A 22,734-nucleotide genomic window follows, 5' to 3' on the forward strand; every position below is an offset into this window, starting at 1 on the left:
ATATATATATATATATATATATATATATATATATATATATATATATATATATATATATATATATATATATATCAAATGTTATATGATTAGGACAGTGAAGAATCTTCCTTTTGGAAGACCAAGATCTAAATTAAATGTTGCCGTCACACTGATGCTATATAATTCTTTGAACAGACAGGTGTTCGTGCCCTGTCTGTTTGTAATTGTTACATAAATTAGTGATACCTTATTGTCCATCTCTTTTACAGTCCTTCAGCCTCTGGTTTTACACATGCTGTATTCTGTTATTTTATTCTATTTCTACCACTGACCTGTTCCTGATATGCAGGATCCAGAAGATAATCTACTAAATTTATTAAACTGATGAGTTTCCTACATCTGCCTTGATTTCAACAGACCTGTTGCATGCAACTTATTTAATTAAAATATTGGCTTAAATTATTTCAAAAGTCCTCTGATCCTATGGATGACTGCAATAAATTCAGACTTTAAATCCTGTGGTTTAATCTATGCAATATCTGAACTCAACTGGCTTCCAAAGAACTCTGTGAGTACTGAAGCACTGGTCACAGACTACAATTTACCAAAAAATTCATATTTCAGCCCAAATTATACAGCTCAAGATTATTTGGAACAGCTCTCTCAACAGACTCTTTCTTTGCCAATATTTTTTCTCTAATGCAAAGGAGAACATTCACATTAGCTAATTCTGTTTTGTTGCCTTCTTTCTTAATATTTAAATTAATTAATATGATTTTTCAAATCAATTTTGAGCCCTGGTGATTGCAGGGATAAATTCATTCCGTTTTCCTGGCCACATTTTTCAGAAGTGATTTTTGCTACTGCCTTCTTTCTAAATTGAAAGACAGTGACTGGTCCAAAAGAAGAAATTTAATTCAAGTCTATCCCTTCTCCTGCCTGGGACTTCTTTGGACAAGTTCAGTCAGTTGCCCATATCCTTTTACATTGTCCTTTTTATTCATCTGGCACAATAAGTTAAATTATGACATTACTACCTATCAGTAGTGTTCAGAGGACTTTATCCTTTCTTCAGTCAATGATCATCTTCGGAAGATTGGGCAAATTCAGTTGAAATCACCACTGAATGAATAGTAATAGCCTTATAAAAACCCCTTATATTGCAAAGAGCTCTATCATTAGTTGCATGATCCCAAGGGGACTTTCACGTCATTCTTTCAGAATACCCATCTTACAAATACCAAAGACAAACTCTGAAGATACTTCAGAGGTTTCCAATGTACCATGAGGTTTTATGAAGTGTGTAAGGTCATACAATATTAAATAAATGTCAGATTATTATTTTTTTCAAAAATGGGACATGGCAGAAGTTCCATAGATTATATATTGCTTGTTCTATTTTTTCTACATGATTTCAAAATAGTCTGTACAGAGTTTTCATGAGGTTCAAATTGGGGCCCTGTTTAACTTCTAATCAATTCTGGCATCAATTTGCATAATTGATTATACTCTGAGATTTCATCACAAAAGCATGATCACCCAGAACAATACTTTAGCTCTTGTCTTTAAAAGTAACACAGAACAAACAACAATTCCATTTTTCTGTTCTTACCCGCCTTCAAAAATTTTAATTCTCATTGGCTCAGTTTGTTTGGCTACAATATCTTTATCACCATGGCTGTCTCCTTTAATTCGTTCTTTGATAACATTCCCCGCGACTTTCTTTTCAAACTTGCTGCCAAATACAAAAAATGGCTCCTGTTTCATCTGTAAAAAGAAAGGCAGGGGAAAATGTCACTAATGGTTGAAAATGTTTGAAACGTAGAATAAACTTTACATACATCAACGGAATAACTGCGTTGTGCCACATTAAGGTAAATGCTTTAAGTCACAATTGGGTCTTACGTCTTACTGAAAACTCGGGAAGCCAATTAACTAGGTTTTTTGATTTTCCAAGGAATAAAAGAGGTAGGCAGAAGAAATTTTTAAAAATGCCTTAGCATATTGTAAACATATTATGTTGCCAGTTATACATAAAAAGTAAAGATAAAGAAGACTTACTAGACGATCAAAATCAGTCAATTGATGACCACTGGCATTTCAAGTCATAATGGTCTCCTCAAAGCCAGCCAGCCCATCAGGGGTGGTGTGATTAAGACACACTAGTTTCTCTGCCTATAGTTCAAAAGGTAGTGATGTGGCAACAAACTATGACCAACTACCTTTGATCTCCCCAACCCAATGTATTATTTATTTCTTTATTTCTTTATGTAATTTATATGCCGCCCTTCTCCCGTAGGACTCAGGGCGGCTTACAAAAACGACAGAGAATTACATAAACAGTTAAAATCAATTTAAAATTAATTAAAATCAAATTAAAATTATGAAATATTTAGAATCCCCCTAAGGATTCAGCCCATATGGCGAAAAAGCCATGTCTTTAATTCGCGGCGGAAGGAGAGGAGGTCCGGGGCTATCCTGAGGCCAGTGGGCAGCTCATTCCAGAGGGTCGGCACTCCAACAGAGAAAGCCCTCCCCCTGGGGGCCGCCAGCTGACACTGTCTGGCTGACGGCACCCTGAGGTGGCCCACTCTGTGCGAGCGCACCAGACGATGGGAGGGTATCTGCAGGAGATGATCCTGCAGATACCCCGGGCCTAAGCCATGTATTAGGAATTTATTCACTGCTAAATAAATAAATAAATCCACAATCTCCTGGGGACAGAAACAAGTACTTCAATTACAACTAGAATAGACTTTATGAGAGTTGGAAAACCCCAGGTGATGTTAGGGTCCACACATTTTTTGTGGAGGCAGGGATGAGTAGCCACGTAGCACTGCCACCAGGTTTAAACCAAAGACAAATAAAACTCGATGCCCTGTTCCCTCCCCCCACTCACCCACCCACCCAGATCTTATCTTCCTGTAAATTGTTAGATTGCCACACCATGGCTATGCAGATTCACCTTCCCATATTAAGTTTGGAGAGAAACCTCTATGTCGTTCTATTTTAAGCTTGCTTTATTTATTCTTTAGCTACAGTATTGACTTTCTATCCTCCTTTCTTCCTGATGGTTTATGTGGTGGTTTCCCTTATTTAAATTTCCCAATTATCTCATTAGATAGATTAGGCAGAGGTTGACTGATTGATCCAAAGTCACTCAATGAAATTTTTAATCCCTGATCTCCACGGTCCCAATCCAATATTAATTCCATTTTCGTCAGCCAATGGGCCCAATAAGAAAATGAAAGCACAGATATGCAACAATGCATAATCCCAACAGTGTAGTTTAATTATTGATTTTATCTGATGCTACTCGAGTGCCAAAAAAAAAAACCCAGTTAAAATAAAGTAGAAAGGCCATCCCTTACTACTTACTACATACTACTTCAGAATGTAGTAGTAGTTTATGAGAATTCAATACATTTTGCATTCCGAAAATTTATATCAGTGTTGAAAGATGCAGAAAATCAGTTAATGCAACAACTGACACATTATGAAACTCTTGAAATTAACATTTTGTATTTGTTTTATAGCCAGTCAGTGATGATGCAATTTCTTCTTCTAAAATAGAACCTTTGGAATCATTTCCTTTGAAAAATATAATTGGAAAATGTTAAATCCCCACAAGATTTTTCAGAAACAATCCATAATCATGATGCCACTTTCCTACTAACTCTTACTCATAGATTTGAAAAATCCTCTTAGAATGAAGCAACAAACTCATTAATATGTTGGAAATTATTCCAGAAACATTACGCTGAAATGTCTCTCATGCACTGCCCTTTTCTATATAATAGAAAATCTAACTAAAACCCATAGATCTTTAAGAATTGGCTGATTACCTGAGCAAACTCTTTCCATGTACTTGATGATGTCAGCTTTCCCATTCCAGGCCTATGCATTGGAGACAATGTATAGATTTCTGTGCTGCTTTTCTGTTTGGAGCGTAGGAGTGCAAGGGTAATCTTTGTACTCAGTCCCGATGGGTTTGGGTTACAAGAACTAATGCACCATGAAGCATAAACAGATGATTTTAGGGTTGCTTGTTGAATAAAACTGGGTTTTGTGTAGTTTAAGAAACACCAGCTCACAGTTGTGGTAGTACGCAAACTAGGGAATTTCAAAATGTGCTGGATGTCAGCAAGATCTGTCAGGAGAATTGTTGAGGTCACTGCTTTCCCACTTGGTTGAGATGCCATTTGTACCAGCATACCGAATGGCAATTTTTGTGGTTTGGATTGGTCTTCCATCTGACTTTCTCCCGAAGACACCAAAGACCTCTGTGGGCTTAGGCACATATCTGAGGATGTTTCATCCACATCCAGTTCTTCTGGGGATTCCCTGCCTTCAGAGGTGCCACTAGACTTTTGCCCAGGTGAAGCAGAATCAAAACTGGAAAGCTTCTCCTTGTTTAATGGAGAAGACTCAGCGGGAGATGGTTTGCTACCTGGCAAATCTTGAGATGATGACGATAATGGAGAACAGAGCAAGGGAGACTGCCCCCTTTCTTTTGACTCAGTGGTACAACTCTGCCTAACCAGCTGGGGCTTTTGTGGTCTGGGAAAACTTTTCTTTATATCTGAATTAGTGAGCTCCACAGCACTTAGCTCCTCAACAATCTGTCCATACATTTTTTCATCTTTGACTCTCTTTTGTTGTTTAGTCTCCATAAAGAGCTCCAAGCTACTAGCTGGTGAAAGCATACGCTTGTTTCCACCTAGAGTAGAGGCAGTGTCTGAACTGGAGGTCAAACATAATGGGATAGAAGAGTCTAAGTTGAGTGACAGAGTCTGTGGTACTTTCCACAAGGGATATTTTTCCAGCCCTCCATGTTGGTTTAACATCTGTGCTATGTTAAACCCTATTCCGTGCATGGATGAGCTTGTTGCTAATGTCCTTTGAGAAAGAGTCTCATCTACTTTGCAGATGACGATAGCAGGGCTACTGCTTTGAGCAAGGATCTGGGAAATGCTTGTGTACATAACACTACCATAGGACGGCACATGGGTCTGGAGTCTAACAGGAACAACGGTGCCTGGTAATGACTGAACAGGTTCAATATTCTGGGTTTCAAAATTCACCTGTAGCTGCTGTTCAGAAGAGGTATCAGTTGATTTAATGCTACAATCTGGCTGGTAAGTTGCAAGTGCATTTTTAGAATACTGCCCAGATGTTCCTGAGTAACGCTGGTAAGGTTGCTCTTTAGTACATACATAATCAGCTTTCTTTCGAATATGCTCTTGAGCATATTCCAAGTGGCAGCCTGGGTGGCTTTCCATTGGGAAAGGTTGCTTAGAATAAGATTTTTGAAGCTGCTGTACAAAGTGATGGGGAAAGGGGGTCTGTGAAATTTCTGAAGGCCACAAGGGCTGAGATGGCAAGTGAACCATGCAGACAGATGGGTAGGGGAACTGCAATATAGTACTATGGATAGGAAAAAAGGGAACTTTTTCTTGCAGTGCAAATAGATGCTGTTGTTCTGCTGGATATTTGCTTAGAATATAAGGTGCTTGGGGGACCGAGAGGTGGGAAAGTGGCGATAAACTAGTGCTTTGTGGAGGATAAGAACCAGTAGCTTGCTTCCTGGAGTCATCTGAAGGATGAGGAAAGGAGGAATGAGACCAAGGAGTTTGGGAAGACCGAAGACTGGCATGCCCATGCTCTGTTTGCTCTTGCTTTATATTTTGTTCCATGCTTGAATCGGCCTGGGAAATCTCTGGGGAGCCGCTGAAAGAAGCCTGGCGAACTAAAAAGCATTTCTTCCTTTCTCTCACTGGAGACAAAGCCACTGGAGGTGCTCCTGCTGCAGAAGCATGAGACAGATTCCCATAATCGAAAGATTTGCTCCGTATCTCAGGGATTTCAGCAGGATAAGGACAGGGCATCTGTTCTGATGAGCAGCGCCTCATTTCTTTCTGTTGGTGATGTCCAGGGACAGAAAGAGAGTAAGCACCAGCTGGGACAGTCAAAAATTCAGGCTGCTTGACCAATTCGTCCTGTTTGGTCGACGTTATGAACCTGATACTGTCCTCTCGTTCAAAAGACATTGAAAAACTCGAACTGTGAGACAGGTTACTCTCTTGGCTAGGGCTGCGAGAAAGGCTCGTTCCTGTGGATTCAAAGCTGGACTCTCCAGAGGAATGTTCCATGTCAGCAAGACGCAAGCGTTTCTTCTTGGGCGGTAGCTTTTCAGCTGGGAGCTGGGACAAGGTTTCACTCCTTTGCGGCCACTGGAATTCTTCTGCAGGCTTTTCTTGCTCTTTCACTGGGACCTCTCTCTCTTTTTCAGGTTTATCTGGCTCCTCGGTGACACGGATTTCAGGGACCTGTATATTATGCTGACGAACCAGCCTCGGTTGCATGTAGGTCTGAAAAGGCTGCAGCGAGGAAGGCTGTTTGCTAGCAACATCGGCATTTTCTATTTGCTGGACTCTCTCTGGGCTCATTGGGAATTCCGCAACCTCACTTTCAAAACTTTCAGATGTCAAATAACTTTTCTCTTGCTGGCAAGTAACAAGCTCTGTAGATTCAGATCTTTCAAATGAATTTGGCCGGCTCAAGGAATTTGTGTGCTGAATCACAGAAATTACATTTCCTTTTCTGCTCAGAGATTCTGCAGCTTTTTCTTGATCGGCAGCCAAAGAGTATTCTTCTAAACTAGTGGTTGGACTGCATGATTGTAAATGGGGTCTACACATCTCAAACCGCTCTGAATGGCAATGAGCAGCGCTCTCATGGCTTTGTATGGCATATCCGCTCCTTGGTCCATCCTGGGTTTGCGATTTTGGGTCAAAATCACCAGTCATGGAATTGCTACTAGCCCCACTGCATAAGGATGGCGTGTCTTCCTCATCTCCAACGCTCTTTTGGATCCTACGCTTTCGATTTTCAAATACAATGCCATATGCGGAAGACATTGCCTGTAACTGTGTAGGCGATTCAGTATAGAATTCTCCACTTTGTTTTGACCCACTGAAGCTTTGCTTCAGAATCCCATAGTCTTCCCACTTTCTGTAGTGCTTTCCAGAAGAGTCACCCTCGTAAATATGTCTCTCCCCTGCTGGCAATTTCTTTTCTCTCATGCCTGGCCCTTTTTCTCCAACGGGTGATCTAATGGAAGCAACCATAATGTTCTTCCCCATTCGTCCATGATACTCCGAATCTGAGTGTCCTTCCTGCAATGAAGGAAGTTCAAAGGCTGCTTGTCTTATTAACATTCGTTGATGGGGTATTCCTATAGTTTCAGGATAAAACACATCATCCGAACCCGTCATTCTCTCATCAAATGAATGGCTTCCTCTTAAAGATGATGGGACATTCAAGTTAGTTGCAGATGATGTGGGCATGGAGTTGCTTCTAATCAGTGGATTTGAATCTGCTGAAGGTTCTAGGAGCAGAGATGCATCACCCAAATGACTTCCTGGATAAAAGGTTGATTCATTTTTGATGGATGATGTAACGATTTGCAACTGTTTGGATTCTGAACTGCAGTCATCAAAGACCCGGCTATTTTTCATAGTGCTCATGTTGCCAGAGTCCATTAGTGCTTCATTATTTGGAGACATTCGCTCTTCAGACAAGTTAATGTCTAATCTAGGATTTACAAGAGGTAGTGGCTCCATCTTGCTTTTTCTACCCATTGAATTACAATCTTGATTGGCTGTCGCTAATGGTTGTGCAGTCCTTTGATTGATCCTATAGAATTTCCCAAAGATGATTTCTTCATAAGATTTCACATTGGTATTTGGTGGGCTTATCTGTTGCTCTGCACTTTCCGAGCGTGAAAAATAACCAGAGTCAGTGCTTCCTTTGCTATGTGGGCTCAGTAGATTTAATGACTGGTCAGAATCTTGTCCTTTCTTCTCAGACAGTCTCAAGGCAAGGCGTTGCTTAACTGTGTGAGAGTCATCAGACTTCGTATGTAATGGATTCTGCAGATTGTCAGTCCCAACATGCAGGGAGCTTTCACATGGCAAGGGCATCCCGCTTCTGGGAATAATTAAAATAGGGACTTTCATGGGGCCTCCCAAGGATTCTTCTAGGGATGTATGAAAGCCGCTTCTGCTTGCAATGTCCAATGGAATCTGCGGAACTGGGCTCAGTTTATCAGAACTTTCAATAAGTAACGACGTCTCTTCGTCTGTATCCGTACTCTGCTCCCCATCTGAATGTATCTCTGCTTCCACATCAATGAAACTGCTGTCTAGGTCCAACTTAGATACAGCAGATTCTGTGAAAGGGACTAGTCCTGCTTTAATTGCATGAGCGTGGGATTTCCTGTGCTTGTATAAATTGCTTTTTGTCTTAAATGAAAAACCACATGGGACACAAGGGTAGGGTCGTTCCCCCGTATGGGACCTTATATGTTTTTTAAGTACACTAGGTTTGGCACAAGCCCTGCTACAGTAAGGGCAAATGTATTTGCCAGGCTTTTTGGGTTTATGTTCTTTCTTATAACTGTCTTCTGAGGATTGCTCTATACATTTCTGAGAGTACTGGCTATAAGCAGGGTTAAGATTGGACACTTTCTTTCTGGAGAAACTTCCACTATGGCCATGCATGTGAAAAGGAAACAAGTCCTCGGAGGCAACTGGCTGAAGAGGACCAGAAAATTGCCATTTGTGGCCTTCCAGACTCTGTCGCGGCTTCAGATTGTGCAAGAAACTTTGTGGCAACGATGGCTGTGGAAATGAAAGCGAGTGTGGACAGGTGTATGGACTTGGAAGCTGCTGAGGGTATTGCTTGTCTGTGATTTGTTGGGTTGCATTGCTCGGTGACACCCCTTTCCCAGAACTAAAGAGCTGAGACGAAGCAGGGCTTCCCATGTGTTCTGGATCAATTTGTGCCTGACCTTCCAGGCTACCCATCTTCACATTAGCCGAATGCTCCTGCCTCCATCTGCTTGATACTTTTGCTGCTTCTCCAGTTCTTGAGGTAGCATTTTGCCCTACAGCTATATCTCCAGAGTCCATTTTGTCACCAAAGGTCTTAGGTACTAGTTCACTTGAAAGCTGTACAGGCACATGAAGTGTATCCAGTGCTGTGCTTTTTAAAGTTCAGGTGCTCCCATTTTTCCACAGCTGTTCTAACTTCATAGACGTCTCTTCCTCTGTGAAAACTTTCCACATAGTCGTACTACAGGCATCAGATCTCTTGTAGTTCTATGCTAAAAAGTAATTGTCAAGCAGTTCTGTTCATGGCAGGAAATGTCTCTGAACAGTTTAGTTTACATCTGTCAAGACATGGTGGGACATCTGAAGGTTATTCATGGTTAACAAAGGTTCAGATGAAGAATGAACCACAGAGATCTATTTGCTCATCTACTAAAGCAGACTTCCACACAACCTCTTCCAGAAGATCCAGCTGCCTGCAAAAAAAAAAAGAGTTCAAAAGACAAAGACGGATGTCAGTTTGCAAGTTTGTATAATTCTGGAGACAGATGTTAAAGGAACCCCCCCCCAACTGTGTTCTGTAACAATAACAAAAGGGGGATCTGATATAATTATGCTATGACATTTTCTCAAGCTTGCTTCCTCTTCATGGCTGCCAGTGGCAAGAGCAGAGAAAATGACAGCATAATTACCTCACACCATAACAGGGTTTGTTTCATTAGGTGCTTTTATGGATCATTGATATTTTTGCTATTCATTGATTTTTTATAAGTTCTTTGGGTAAAAGATAGGAGTGTGGTGTTATAGGCTTTCTAATTTTAACTACTTTATGGGTAACTTTAGTCTAAGAAGTCACTTTTGAAGTCCTTTCAGTTTCATTAACTAAATAAAGATTTATAAACAGGTTCCTTTGAAAAGAAAATTCAATGGTCACCCTTCAGTTTTCCTATAAACAGCTTCCTAGAAAACACATTCAGGACCGTTCACAGTCTCTATGGGTACGTACCTCAATCTTCTGCACGTGAACTCCTATTCAAATTTTAATTATACTGAATGCTCTGGACTAGACCTCTTAACATCTACTAGATACAGGTAGTCCTCAATTTACGACTACAATTGATCCCCAAATTTCTGCTGCTAAGCAAGATATTTGTTAAGTGGATTTTGTCCCATTTTACGATTTTTCTTGCAATTCGTAAACGAATCACTTGCCCTTGTTAAGTTAGTAACAGGGTTGTTAAGTGAATCCGGCTTCCCCATTGACTTTGCTTGTCAGAAGGTCACAAAAAATGACCCAGAACACTACAACATAAATACATGACAGTTGACAAGCGGCTGAATTATGACCACGTGACTATGAGGATGCTGCAATGGTTGTAAGTGTGAAACATAGTCATAAATCACGTTTTCTAATACCGCTGTAACTTCGAACGGTCACTAAACGAATGGTTGCAAGTCGAGGACTACCTGTAAATGGGATCTCTTGACATTTTAGGTGTTTTGCTGAAAAGCAGCAGCAGAGGGCGCCAAATTAGAAGCTTGCTTCTGCATCATGTTTCCGTGATAAATCTCTTAGAATTTAGAATCAGAATAGAGCTGGAAGGGAGCTTGGAGGCTTTCTAGTCCAGCTTTACACTTTATATAAAAGTGTATAAAAGTTTTATATACTTTTAGAAAGTGCTTTATAGCTGCTATGGTTTTAAGTAAAAAGTAAATCTAGCAGACTCTGATCGTACATCATTAGCTTGGAAGTCCAAGTCCAAAGATCACAGGCAATATACTTATGTATTTAAGGCAGCTATGCTTTGGAAGCATACATCATCCTGAATCAATTCATACATGAAGAATAAATTGTGTTAATTTCTTTTTCAGTTGATAAAGACTATTTTTTGATTTGTGAGCAGAAAACAGCTACTCTTCAGAAGAAAAAGTCCTATCATATGTCTAAGGTAATGAACAATATCAGCATTGGCACTGAATTAGAAAATAGGGCATGCAGTAAAAGTATTTACATGCTTCTTAGTTTGTTTTCTTTTTTTAAAGAAATAAAACATCAAGGCTGTGATATGAACTAGCAAGAATCAGTCTAGAGCAAAGGCTATGGGTTTAAGTTACTGTTACTGTTTGCTTGTCTTTTGATATTTTTTTTTTCAAATACCTTCATCTTGTTGGCATCTATTATACATGATAAATCTTGAAGGTTCCTGGAGAGGAAGAGAAATAAAAAAGCAATTAGGGAAAAGTTTGAAATCTACAGAGATTCCATAGAATAGATATTTTGAAATGCTGCAATTATTATTCATGTACAAGAAATGATAAAGTCTACTCCAAAGAATTTAGGGAAACGGATAAAATAAGTTTTCAAGAATAAGCATTTTCAAATCTTTGTAGAAGCCAATTGGGCTTTCAAGTTAGCATCACTGACGAAATGTAAGTATTTCAGAGGCTGCGCTCACCAGCAATTCTTAATACAACAGAACCTAATGTTGTCCTTCTGAACCAAAGCCTGGACTGAGGAAGGACAGCAAAATTACTATGCTGAAGCCACTGCAATCTTTTCAAAGGTTTGGCAGAGCCTGTTGAAGCCTGAGCCTTGATTTCTGGCACCTAAAGACCATTCTGAGGATTAACAGGAAAGGATCCAGTACGGTGAAATGTAAAATTTGTTACTACCAGTTCTGTGGGCGTGGCTTGGTGGGGGGTAATGTGACTGGGTGGGCGTGGCCAACTTTTTATATATATATATACTTTTAAAAGCATTTTTTCTACAACCACTTCAGCCAGAGGTTGTTAAAAAAGTGCTTTAAAAGGCTCTGACGATCCCAGCTGAGTTGCCTGATCGTAAGAGGCTTTTTTTTTCTTTTAAAAGCATTTTTTCGGCCAAAGAGGTTGTAGAAAAAATGCTTTTAAAAGTTAAAAAAAAAAGCCTCTGATGATCGTGTGGCTCAGCTGGGCATGGGGGGAAGGACCAGGGATTTTTGCTACCAATTCTCCAAACCACCCACCGCCATCGCTACCGGATCGGGCGATCCGGTCCAAACTGGGAGCATTTCACCCCGATCCAGTAGCATATCAAGGCTGGGGTGGATGAAGGCAATAAAGGGGTGCATTGTCTGAAGAGGCTATCCAAAGTGTCAATAATGGCTACGGAGCCTGGGTCAGTGCTCCTATGTGCCAATCAACTGTTTAGCAATTGACTGAAAGGCACTGCAACTGCAGTACTACAGGGCAGGTTCAGAGCGGTGACGTTAGGCCGGCCTGGATCCTATGGCTGCTGCTCAGCTCTCTGATCTACCCTGGATGTGAAAGATGCTAGGTGTGCCACTGAAAGGATTGAAAGTTACACGGCTCCTTCCATAGTATTGCTGCAATTCAATGATGCAAATGACTATTTGGGTCAAATCATCAGGTTTCAGGCTACCTACATATAGGAGTGGCTTTTGATTAAGCTACCAAAGCGTAACCTCTCTGTCTTCATTTTCAGCTACTAGTGTCACAGCATTAATAACTTTTTTAAAAAAAAACAATTTCTAAACAATTGATATATTGCTTGATCGATATAACTGCCAAGTTATAAGACACATGTATAAAAACAATTGTAAATCAAACATGTGTTGGCAAAGCAGAATAGTATTTCAGCTCAATGTAATGCTCTAAAATAGAAAGCCAAAGCAAGTACAGTTCTCAGCAGAAGGAATCCACATGGGCAGGGCCATCGCTGATAACGTTATCCTGAAACCCACAATCAAATCAGATTTATATTGGGCCTGGAAACAGAGCTTTTGAGATCAATCTTTAAGACTTGGACAGATCAGTGTCAGTATACACATTTCAGACAGGTAAGTTTAAAAACTGTCAAGGATTCAAATTATTAACATCACATTTTAAAGTGACCTCAGCAACTGATGCGAAGCTGATATGATGTACATACATTTCTTTCAAATAAGCACAGTCTTTGTGATAAGATCAGCAGAGATAAGACTCATGACATAATGGCTACAGTATCTTATTAAAGCAGGCCTACGCGCACATCTGCATTTAGAAGGGCTTTCAACACCTACGAGCAAACAAATTGGCATCCATGGAAAACATCAACACCTTGTAAATTTGAACCTGCTCCCAACCAGGTATGAAAATCGGTACACTTGCAATGCCAAGTGCGAAGATGACCTCACTGCTAAGGTCCTTGTTGTATACGCTGAGGTTTGTTCTGAAGTGACAACACAGGTGCAAAATTGGAGGGAAGTCTGATCACATACTGAGCTCAATGTTATATATGCCTATGGTCAAATATCCAATGTCCACAAGGGATACACTACTTGAAGTTGCTCAATTATGTTACAAAGCCCATCCTACATTAAAAAAAAAAATCACATATCTAGGTATTTAAAAATGATTTGATATTACTGAATTCTTTTTAATTTTGAAAGTATTGTACAATGTCTCTGGATACTACAACTGTTCATTAAAACATAGATACCAGCAAACAACTAATGTAATTATGCCAGTATATAATAATGGGATGAAGCATAATAACGGCACAATTCCTGGTGATGTCATCTCCATGTCATATCCTTTGTAGTAATATGCAAATAGTTTGCCTGGGGTGTTTTTTCCACTTCTCAGTCTAGCCCACATCCCCAGGATTTCCTGATTATCTCCTATGCTAATATCAACCTGTCCTAAACCTTTTTAACTTTTTCAGATCAGACCAGATTGGCTAGATGCTGCTAATTAGTTAATAAGCTAATTAAATGATCAGCTAAGCATCCATTTTTTTTTAAAAAAAAAAATACAATTGCTTGTAAGCTAGAAAAACTGATTCAAAAGAAAGCCAGATGGTCACAAGTAAAATAAGTATGCTATTACATAAATATTGAAAACAACATATTTCCCATTCACCAAATGTCCATGTCAGCTACAATGGGGGAAAACACTCAAAAGCAGCAAGGGTCTACTAAATTCTATAGCTGTGATGGCGAACCTGTGGCACGCGTACCAGAGGTGGCACGTAATGCCCTCTCGGTGGGCACACGAGCCGTCACCCCAACTCAGCTTCGCCGCACATGTGCAGGTGCTTCCCGCCATCCAGCTGGTCTTCAGGTGTCTGCCGCACATACACGGGGACAAGCTGCACATGGCACCGTGCATGAGCGAGGGGGCAGAGCGCCCATGGGGGGGGCGCATGCATGGGGGTGCATGCGCGGGGCAGAGCATATGCACAGGGGCCGTGCATACATTGCATTTTGGGCACTCAATCTGGAAAACGTTAGCCATCACTGTTTTATAGCTATAATTGCAGAGAGACTGTGATGATTCCAAAAGGCAATAAATCCTAGAAAGAGTCGTATAGAGCAGGATTTTTCAAATTATATCCTGCAGAACCATAGGGTTCCATGAGAATTTGATGAGATTGTGTGAGGGGGGGGGGGAGTTGACTTGAATGTAGCCAATTTTCCATTGTTAAAGTTTTATCTCTTGATCAGGGTCCAGCATGGTTTTTTTTTTAAACCAGAAGGTTCTACTCTGGTGTAAAGAACTTTATGCAGGCAACAGTCTGTTTTGATCAGGTGATTTTGACTCCACTCAGGAAATCTTCACATAAGGGCAAGAGGATCTGTGTCTACTGCTACATATCTCTCTTTCCCTAGCAGCTATCTCCCCTTTCATAGGTACATGTTGACAGAACATTTTAAAATACAGTGGTACCTTGATAACTCAACTGCTTTGAAACTCATTGAATGTATTACTCAACGCATTATCACAAAATTTTTGTCCTGGTACTCAACACGCAAGCTAGAACTTCTCGTGTTATAGTGTGATTCACTATAATATTCCATATGGGAAAAAATTGTTTGGTACTCATTGTTTTTGGTATTTAGTATTTAGTATTTATTAAATTTTTATACCGCCCCCTCTCCCGAAGGACTCGGGGCGGTGAACAGCCAGAATTAAAAACACACAATACAAATATTAAAATACATTAAAACAAAATTAAATTATCTTTGGCTTCTCCAATTTAAAGCCCCTTACCCATAAAATTCACCCAATTAAAAAATTTTTAACCCAGCCCGGCTTGCTGAAATAAAAAAGTCTTCAGGGCCCGGCGGAAGGTCCGGAGGTCCGGGATTAGTCGTATCCCTGGGGGTAGTTCATTCCAGAGGGCGGGTGCCCCCACAGAGAAGGCTCTTCCCCGGGGGGTCGCCAGCCGACATTGCCTGACAGACGGCACCCTGAGGAGGCCCTCTCTGTGGGAGCGTGTTGGCCGGTGGGAGGTTATCGGAGGCAGAAGGTGGTCTCGTAAGTAACCGGGTCCTAAGCCATGGAGCGATGGTACACATCGTTCCTCTTGAAACCAATTAATGATGAGTACCGTGGTACCACTGTACATATATGAACAAATACATTTTAGAAAGGAAAGCAATTTTCTTTTTTAACAGAAATAAACAGCAAAAGCTATATAGAAGTAGTCCTCAACGTATAATCATAATTGACCTCAAAATTACAGTTGTAAATCATGCCACAGTTGTTAAGCAGGTCATCATGTGACCAGTCCAATTTTACAACAATTTTTGCAGTGATTAAGCAAATCTGCGCTCGTTAAAGTGAATGCTACGATCATTAAGCAAACCCATTTTCTGCAATGGACAGATTTTGCCAGAAACTAGAAGTAAACACAGGTTTCGGAGGGGGGAGGATTTTGTCTTGTGACTGCAGGATGCTATAAATGGCCATAAATGCAGGCTGGTTTCCAGGCATCACAAATGTGTTCACATGACTGCAGGCTGGGGGTGGGGAATCAAAAACTTCAAACTTAGGTCATAAGTGCCTTTTCTAGATCCATTACAATTCTGAACCATCGTTAAGCAACCAGTCCTAAATCAAGGATTGCCTGTATATTATTTACAAGTGCATGTCCAAGCTTTATCACAATAGCTTTTGTCCTATTGCTGTACTTTTGTGGTGGCCATATTTGCTAAGAAGCCATTTCTATAGGTGAAGCCATTTCTATAGGTGAAGAGCAAACATATAGACATGCCAATGTATCAGAATTCTTGGACAATACAGCCAAAAGAACAAAAACAATAGTACTTATTCATAATAGTACCCTTCTTTTTCATTAAGGAAATAATTATAACCAAAGGAGGCATGTTCTTTGACTCACATGGTTGTTTTATTGGATTTATTATAAATTACTTTGGGGGATTGCAACAAAATATTGTATAGTCCCAAGTAAGATGCACCTGTAGCTAGTTTTCCACTTTAATATCATTATATCCTACAGGTTCATTCTAAAGCTTCTCTTTCATTGCTATGAAGAGGGGAAAAGCAAGACACTAAAAGTAAACTTTGTTCACACATTTCTTGAAAAGTTATTTCGTCCATGGAATTCTGTAAAATAATATTAAATGTTTTTTTAAAGAAGATTAAAAACTAATATAAATTAATGTAAAATGGAGGGAGAAAAAGTCTGAAAGCTAAAAGTGCAAGAAAGAAAGAAAAGATACAAAGAAGTAGATTCCAATTTTCTTTACAACAGTTATAAGCAGACTTATAAATTTACCTCGCTCTATAAAGTTACAGCATGACTCTCTACTTTCTATAATTTATCCTGTCTAATCATCAAAACCATGAATTTTAAGTTCATCTTTTTCTATTTTATGCAAAAATTCCATAAGGGGTTTCCAGGCAGCAATAAATGTATTTTCCTTTTTGAATCAAAATCAATTTGGCCATCTCAGCAAGCTCCATCTCCTTCACCAACCATTCCTTTGCTGTAGGTATTGCTAACTCTTTCCATCTTTATGCATACGAGTATCTTACTGCAGTTATCATATACAAAAACAACATTCCATGATGTTTTTTCCAACTATTCTCCATCAGTCCCAAGAGTAAGATTCCTGGTCTCAGTTGCATATTAATTTTTAAAATCTTCTGAATCAGTGTATATATTTGAATCCAAAATTTTCTAACTTCCACCAAGCATGCTAAAATGTCCCTTTTTGTTGCTCATATTTCCAATAAAAATTTGAAGTGCCTTTATAAATTCTGGATAATTTCTCTGATGTCAAATACTGATGTACATTACTTTACAAAACTCTTATTTAAGAGAATAAACACAAGGAAAATTTCAATCCTTTCAACCACATATTTTCCAATTGTTCAATCTGTATATTATAACTAAAACTTTTTAGCACACTTTATCATACATTCTTTCACTTGCTCGTTTTCTATTTCAAATTTGAGTAAAATTTATATAATTGAATGTTCATCATTTGTTGACACAATTCTATTTCAAAACCACTTATTCACTACCAAAAACCAGCGCTGTCAAACTCGCGGCCTGTAAGCCAGATGCGTCACACACTGGCCACACCCACACCTGGTTTAGTGAAGGGGGGAAAGGATCACGATACATGATGACAACGTGACGATGCAAATTTGACCCCTGCCATAAACTCTTTTGGCTATTTTAATTCTTTTAATAACTGTAAAAAAAAAGAAAACCATTGACAACTAAATCTCACTGCAACCAGTTGCTCTTTTGATTTTATTTTGTATTTCCCCTTGACAAAATTCTAGTACCTCACAATAAGTTAACCATTTGTGTTTGCCTATTATTTCCTGTCTATAAAATGAAGGAATTTCAAAAGTACTTTTAGGAAAGGGTTTTAGGAAGATATGGCTATGATTCAATTAAATAAATGTTGTGCACAAGCAATTGTGAACACTTTGAACACTCTAGGAATCTCATCTTATATTTCACAATGGAAAAGATGGTCCTGATGTTTATACAAAATCACCTTCAACAAGTTGCTTTACTGTCTCTAGCAGATTCTTCTGTACTATGGCTAAGGAGCACCTCAAATTCAGGGAAAGAGCTGCTTCGGAACACATAGAGGCATTCATGCAGCACCTCTTGGCAGCTCCTTAAAGCAGCCACACCTTTTCTTGGCACAGCACGGTTATCCTCTGCAGTTGCAGCACAATCCCAGGAAAATACATGTTTGGTTTAGGGAGTTGCCAGCATCTGTGGTATGTGTGCATCCATGCCTACTCCAAAGCAACTTTTCCCTTCAAATTCAAAATGCTACATAGTTCTATATCACACAATTGTGTTATTTCAGAATATTGAAAAGAATGACCTTGCCATGTTCACTAAAATTCTAGCTATTCACATCAGATTGCTGTGGAATAGAAGTTTCCAAAAATTTAGCTCTTGAAGCCCGCTTCTGTTCACTGGAAATAAACTAACCTATCGCAATGATAATAACTTCTGTTAGATTTTGAATTACTGATCTGCATACACTGTACATATTTCTTTAAATGAAGTTGGCCTATGATATGCTTTATGGTTGCAACAAATTACAAAAATGAATAACATATAAACATTTTTAATTAGAATCCATTTAATCAGAACAGAGCTGGAAGGGACCTTTGAAGGTCTTCTAGTCCAACCTCCTGCTATTGTTAGAAGAAAATTGAGACAAACTGCCTTCAGCTGACTAGTTTTCCATTAAGTAACAGAGTGCCCACATTGAAATGCATCACTGTTTCCTGCCTTAATACAGGAAAAAAAAAACTGTATGTAGAAACTATTCAGAATTAGAAATACTGAATCTTTACCAGACACTTTCCATGACATAATGGGGTTTAAAAACCACAAAACTGAGAATTGAAATTAGAGATTGTGAAGTACAGATCCCTTAATTTCCTGATCCCAATATTCCAACACAATACTAACCATCATAGGCTTTTGAACATAGTGTCATAATTTCCATATCCCAAATACATCTTATATGTGAACCTTGGGCGTCGGGGATCAGCGGGGGAGGGATGATAGACAAAACATTAAAAACTGTTTTTAACTAAAATGAGTTTGAACCCCTATAGCTGCTTCATATATTACAGAAATATGAGAGACCATTTACTACAATGCGTAAATGTACCTCATTTGTTTATCCATTACATTTACATCCCAATGCAATCTGATGATTCTCAAAAATCTAACATGATATAAAGACATTAGAGCTTTCAGAATATATTTTTAAAAATATATCAAAATATATCATAAAACCAGTAAGAATAGGACAATATAAGATGGGAAGCACATAAATTTAATAAATAACAACAGTAAAATAAAAAATTAAAGATTACAAAGTTCACTTAACAGATTAGAAAGTCTTTGAAACAGCTGTTTTCAACATTTCCTGAAAGTCTACAATGAAAGGGATGGTCTTATCTGCATCAAAAAACTTTTCCAAAGAAATGATCCTGCCATTGAAAAAACCTTCACATATTCCCAGAACTGAATGTCAATAAGAACACAAGCTATTACTTTCTGAACCAATGGTAGTTTGCAAGTAATCTTTAAAATCAGCCCCATATAGAGTCTTGGGTGGCAATGAAGGCATGGGTTACTATAGCCAGGTCCTCCTTCAACAGATAAAGCCATGGTTGGTGCATCTGCTGAAGCTGGGCAAAGGCCCATTTAACCACCTGCTACTCAGATAAGAACCATGGATCCAGAAGGTTGTCCACATTAGAAATCTACTCGGCAGACAAGCAAAGGTAGTACTTGTCTCTCCAGAGATAACATTGGTGTCAAAAGAGAATCTCAATGAGCCAACAGTACATTCATCCTTTTTGGGTTCAATTTCAGCTTGTTCCAGGCACTGAAGTAAAATATCAACAGCATCTCCCACAGCCCAGGGTGGTAATTTAAAGCTGGGTGTCATCAGGATACCGATGATAATACATCCCAAAGTGTCAGATAATTTTGGCCAGACATTTCATATACTGCAAATGTTAAGGAGCAAGGGGGAAAGAGCTGACTCCAGCAGCACTCCCCAAGATAGGTTCATTGAAGGTTTGCGTCCATGGCCTCTCCTCTTCAACTAGTATGACTGAAACTGTTCACTGAGAAAGGAGTGGAACCACTGCAAAATGGTGCCTCTAATCCTAGTCCCGGCCCTAGTCGGCCAAAGAGGTTGCAGAAAAAAATGTTTTTAGAAGCCTCTGAGATCCCAGGTGAACCCCGCGATCATCAGAGGCTTTTTTTTTTAACTTTTAAAAGCATTTTTTCAGCCGAAGAAGTTGTAGAAAAAATGCTTTTAAAAGTAAAAAAAGAAGAAGCCTCTGATGAGGTGGGTGGGGTAAGTGAGCGGTGACCAGGCCGGGGACCAGTTCGGGGGCGTGGCCAGCCAATGTTATTACTGGTTCTCCGAACTACTAAATTTTTTTACTACCGGTTCTTGCAAACCGGGAGCAATCCACCATTGGACCAGCACCAGTCCACGGCATGACAGAAACTGGGCCACGCAAACAAGTGAAGCCCCATCCATGGAATGCAGGCAGCATATGGAACCATGCCCTCTCTAGTCCATGGAAAAACCTCTCTCCGCAGAACTTGTCCCTGGTGCCCAAAAGGTTGGAGGCCACTGATCTAATGGTTATCCAATGCTGTTCTAGTTCCAGGCCTAAAGACTGACTGAAAAGGGTTCAATCTTTTTTCCCCAATGGACTGTGTTACTGTAGAGAATCAGGGAGATGATCTTGAAAGAAATGGACAAGAAACATTATATAAGCAAACAGGGCCAAAGGCAGTCCAAGTCAGAAACCAGATTACAAAACGGTGAATGGAGGAGGCAAATCGTAGTCAAAGGCAATCCAAAGTCAAACCAGAAATTCTGAACCATAGAAAGGAGAAGGAAAGGCAACAATATTGAATAAAGAGAGAGCAAGAGACCCACACGCCTGTCCAGACTGACGGACTGAGTCAAAAGCTGGATCTCCCAGTAACAAGGGCGGAACTTAACAGCTATGACAGACTCAGTCCATCAATCTGAAGGGACGAGTACAACCCATCCTGGCTGCTGTCTCCACCCACAATGGAGAATGTATGATTTATGGTGGCTGGGGATGGAGTGGGGTTTTTTTAATTGTTTTTTTTAATCTTTTTTTTTAATTTTCATTTTTAAAATTTATTTTGTGTTTTTACTGTTTGTAAGCTGCCTGGAGTCTGGTGGCTTACTGGAGTCACTGTGAGCGAGTAGGAGGCTATATAAATGTTCTAAAATAAATATACAAATGCAAATTAATATAGTATTCAGAAGAGACTCAGGCAAATTCTTCCCTGATTCACTACTGTAGCTGACTGTCCACCACTACTCAATAACCTTTCCTCAAAAAGGGAAGTTGAAGATAGGTGATCACCAGATCCAGTGACAGCCTCTTCAGTCTGTTGGCAGCACCACTCCTGTAAAAATTATCAACCATCTCCAAAGTCCACATAATCACCTACACATTCTTCACAAGAGTCCGGACAAGCAGAGATCCAAGCCACAGGAGTTAGAGACCTCTCTAACCCAATCCTCAGAATTCACAGGTCAGGAGTTGGAGATAACATGGCAAGATAGCTATGGTCCATAAGGAGTTAATGCTGCAGTGAATCTGAGTGAATTATCAGCTGTGCAAATTACTCACAGTGGGCAGAAGGGAGATCATAATGCTAACTCCTCCCTGAAAGGAAATTAGTCACCCTAAACTAGCTTCTGGAAAACAGCCTGGTGACACACTAAGAGAGAAATGAAGATGCTTTCCCCTCCTTATTGCTATCATGTAGGCCTGAACAATTGACACCTACCTGTGCCAGGTTGGGTTATCTTTTTGTCTTTCTCCACCAGTACTCCAGGTACTCAGGGTATTCCAGGTTTTTGGTGCGTCATTTCTTAGAGAGCTTCATTAAAATCAAGAAGCCAACCAGGATTAGCCCCTTCAAAGAGACTTCTCAGGGACAATCATGCCTCCCATTACCAAGAATTCACCAAGCCCTAAAGCAATTGTTCCAAAGAACTGGAAAATTCCCCAAACAGGCTCTGGAACCACCTAGAACCATTAGGCTCCTGGGTCTTACCAGAGATGGACCTCAGATATAGGAGCTAAGACTGCCAACACTACAAGACTGTGATTCTCTGATTAACCTTGAAAGCAGATGAGGAAGGGATTTTGCTAGCTGCTACCAGTAGGTAGCTGGATACCAAGCTTATATCTATATCCTAACAGCATATATGTTACTCACATTCTGATATCTCAGGAGCAGAGTCTTTGATCGTAGATAAGATGTCTCTAATAATCGATGCATCCCCAGGTCTCCAACCTTAACATTAAAAACTGTTGGACAAATTTCCACTGTCCTCACCCACTCAGGTTTTGGTAATACATGTCAGATCTGCTGCTTCATCTACCATTATATTGTAGATCAGGGGTGTCAAACTGGCAGCCCGCGGGCCGGATGCGTCACGAACAGGCCACGACCACCCCAAATCCATGAAGAGGAAAAACATTGCAAAATATCATGTGACAGCAACATGACGCTGCGAGTTTGACACCTGTGTTGTAGATGAACTGTGGTCTTACTGCAGGCACACCTGGCACCAATCATCAACATCAAAAGGCCTAACATCTGCCACCCAGAATACAGCAACTTGGTTAGAAATCAAGATTGCTATAAGATTGATAATTTTTCTTCCCCATGTCACCCATGAAGCTCCTCATCTTATCCCCCTTGGCCTAACATTACAGTTACATGACACTAGCATTCATTCCCATGTACACTGAGATTCCATTTCCCAATCATGTGTCAAAGCCCACTATTGGTTTGTTAGTCAGCTGTGGTTCATATTGCACATACTGACATACACAATCCCACTTACCCAGATTCTCAGATATGAGCAATCCCTTCTGCATACCATTCTTCCAAAGCAAACAGCTTGCAAGCTCCCTACAGACCTGATCCCACCTGTTATATTACTCATTCACATATAGTATAATCTATGCAACAACTCTGGCACTTGGCTAT

At 39.9% G+C, this 22,734-nt stretch overlaps 1 protein-coding gene across 10 annotated transcripts in view; it reads right to left on the minus strand.

Moving 5' to 3' along the window:
- The window catches only part of HIVEP2 (HIVEP zinc finger 2), a 145,085-nt gene that overhangs the window by 16,010 nt on the left and 106,341 nt on the right, over positions 1-22,734 (minus strand). For all 10 annotated transcript variants that reach the window (XM_034418935.3, XM_060692258.2, XM_034418934.3 and 7 more), the window contains 3 exons: positions 11,032-11,077; positions 3,825-9,349; positions 1,592-1,746 (listed from right to left, as the gene is read on the minus strand). In XM_034418935.3, the coding sequence (XP_034274826.2) occupies positions 1,592-1,746; positions 3,825-8,954 (5,285 nt within the window). In that variant the 5' untranslated portion in view covers positions 8,955-9,349; positions 11,032-11,077. The remainder of the gene's footprint in view (positions 1-1,591; positions 1,747-3,824; positions 9,350-11,031; positions 11,078-22,734) is intronic.

The sequence above is a fragment of the Pantherophis guttatus genome, chromosome 1, assembly GCF_059756535.1.
Source record: "Pantherophis guttatus breed Tessera chromosome 1, ASM5975653v1, whole genome shotgun sequence".
In the NCBI taxonomy this organism is placed as follows: Eukaryota; Metazoa; Chordata; class Lepidosauria; order Squamata; family Colubridae; genus Pantherophis; species Pantherophis guttatus.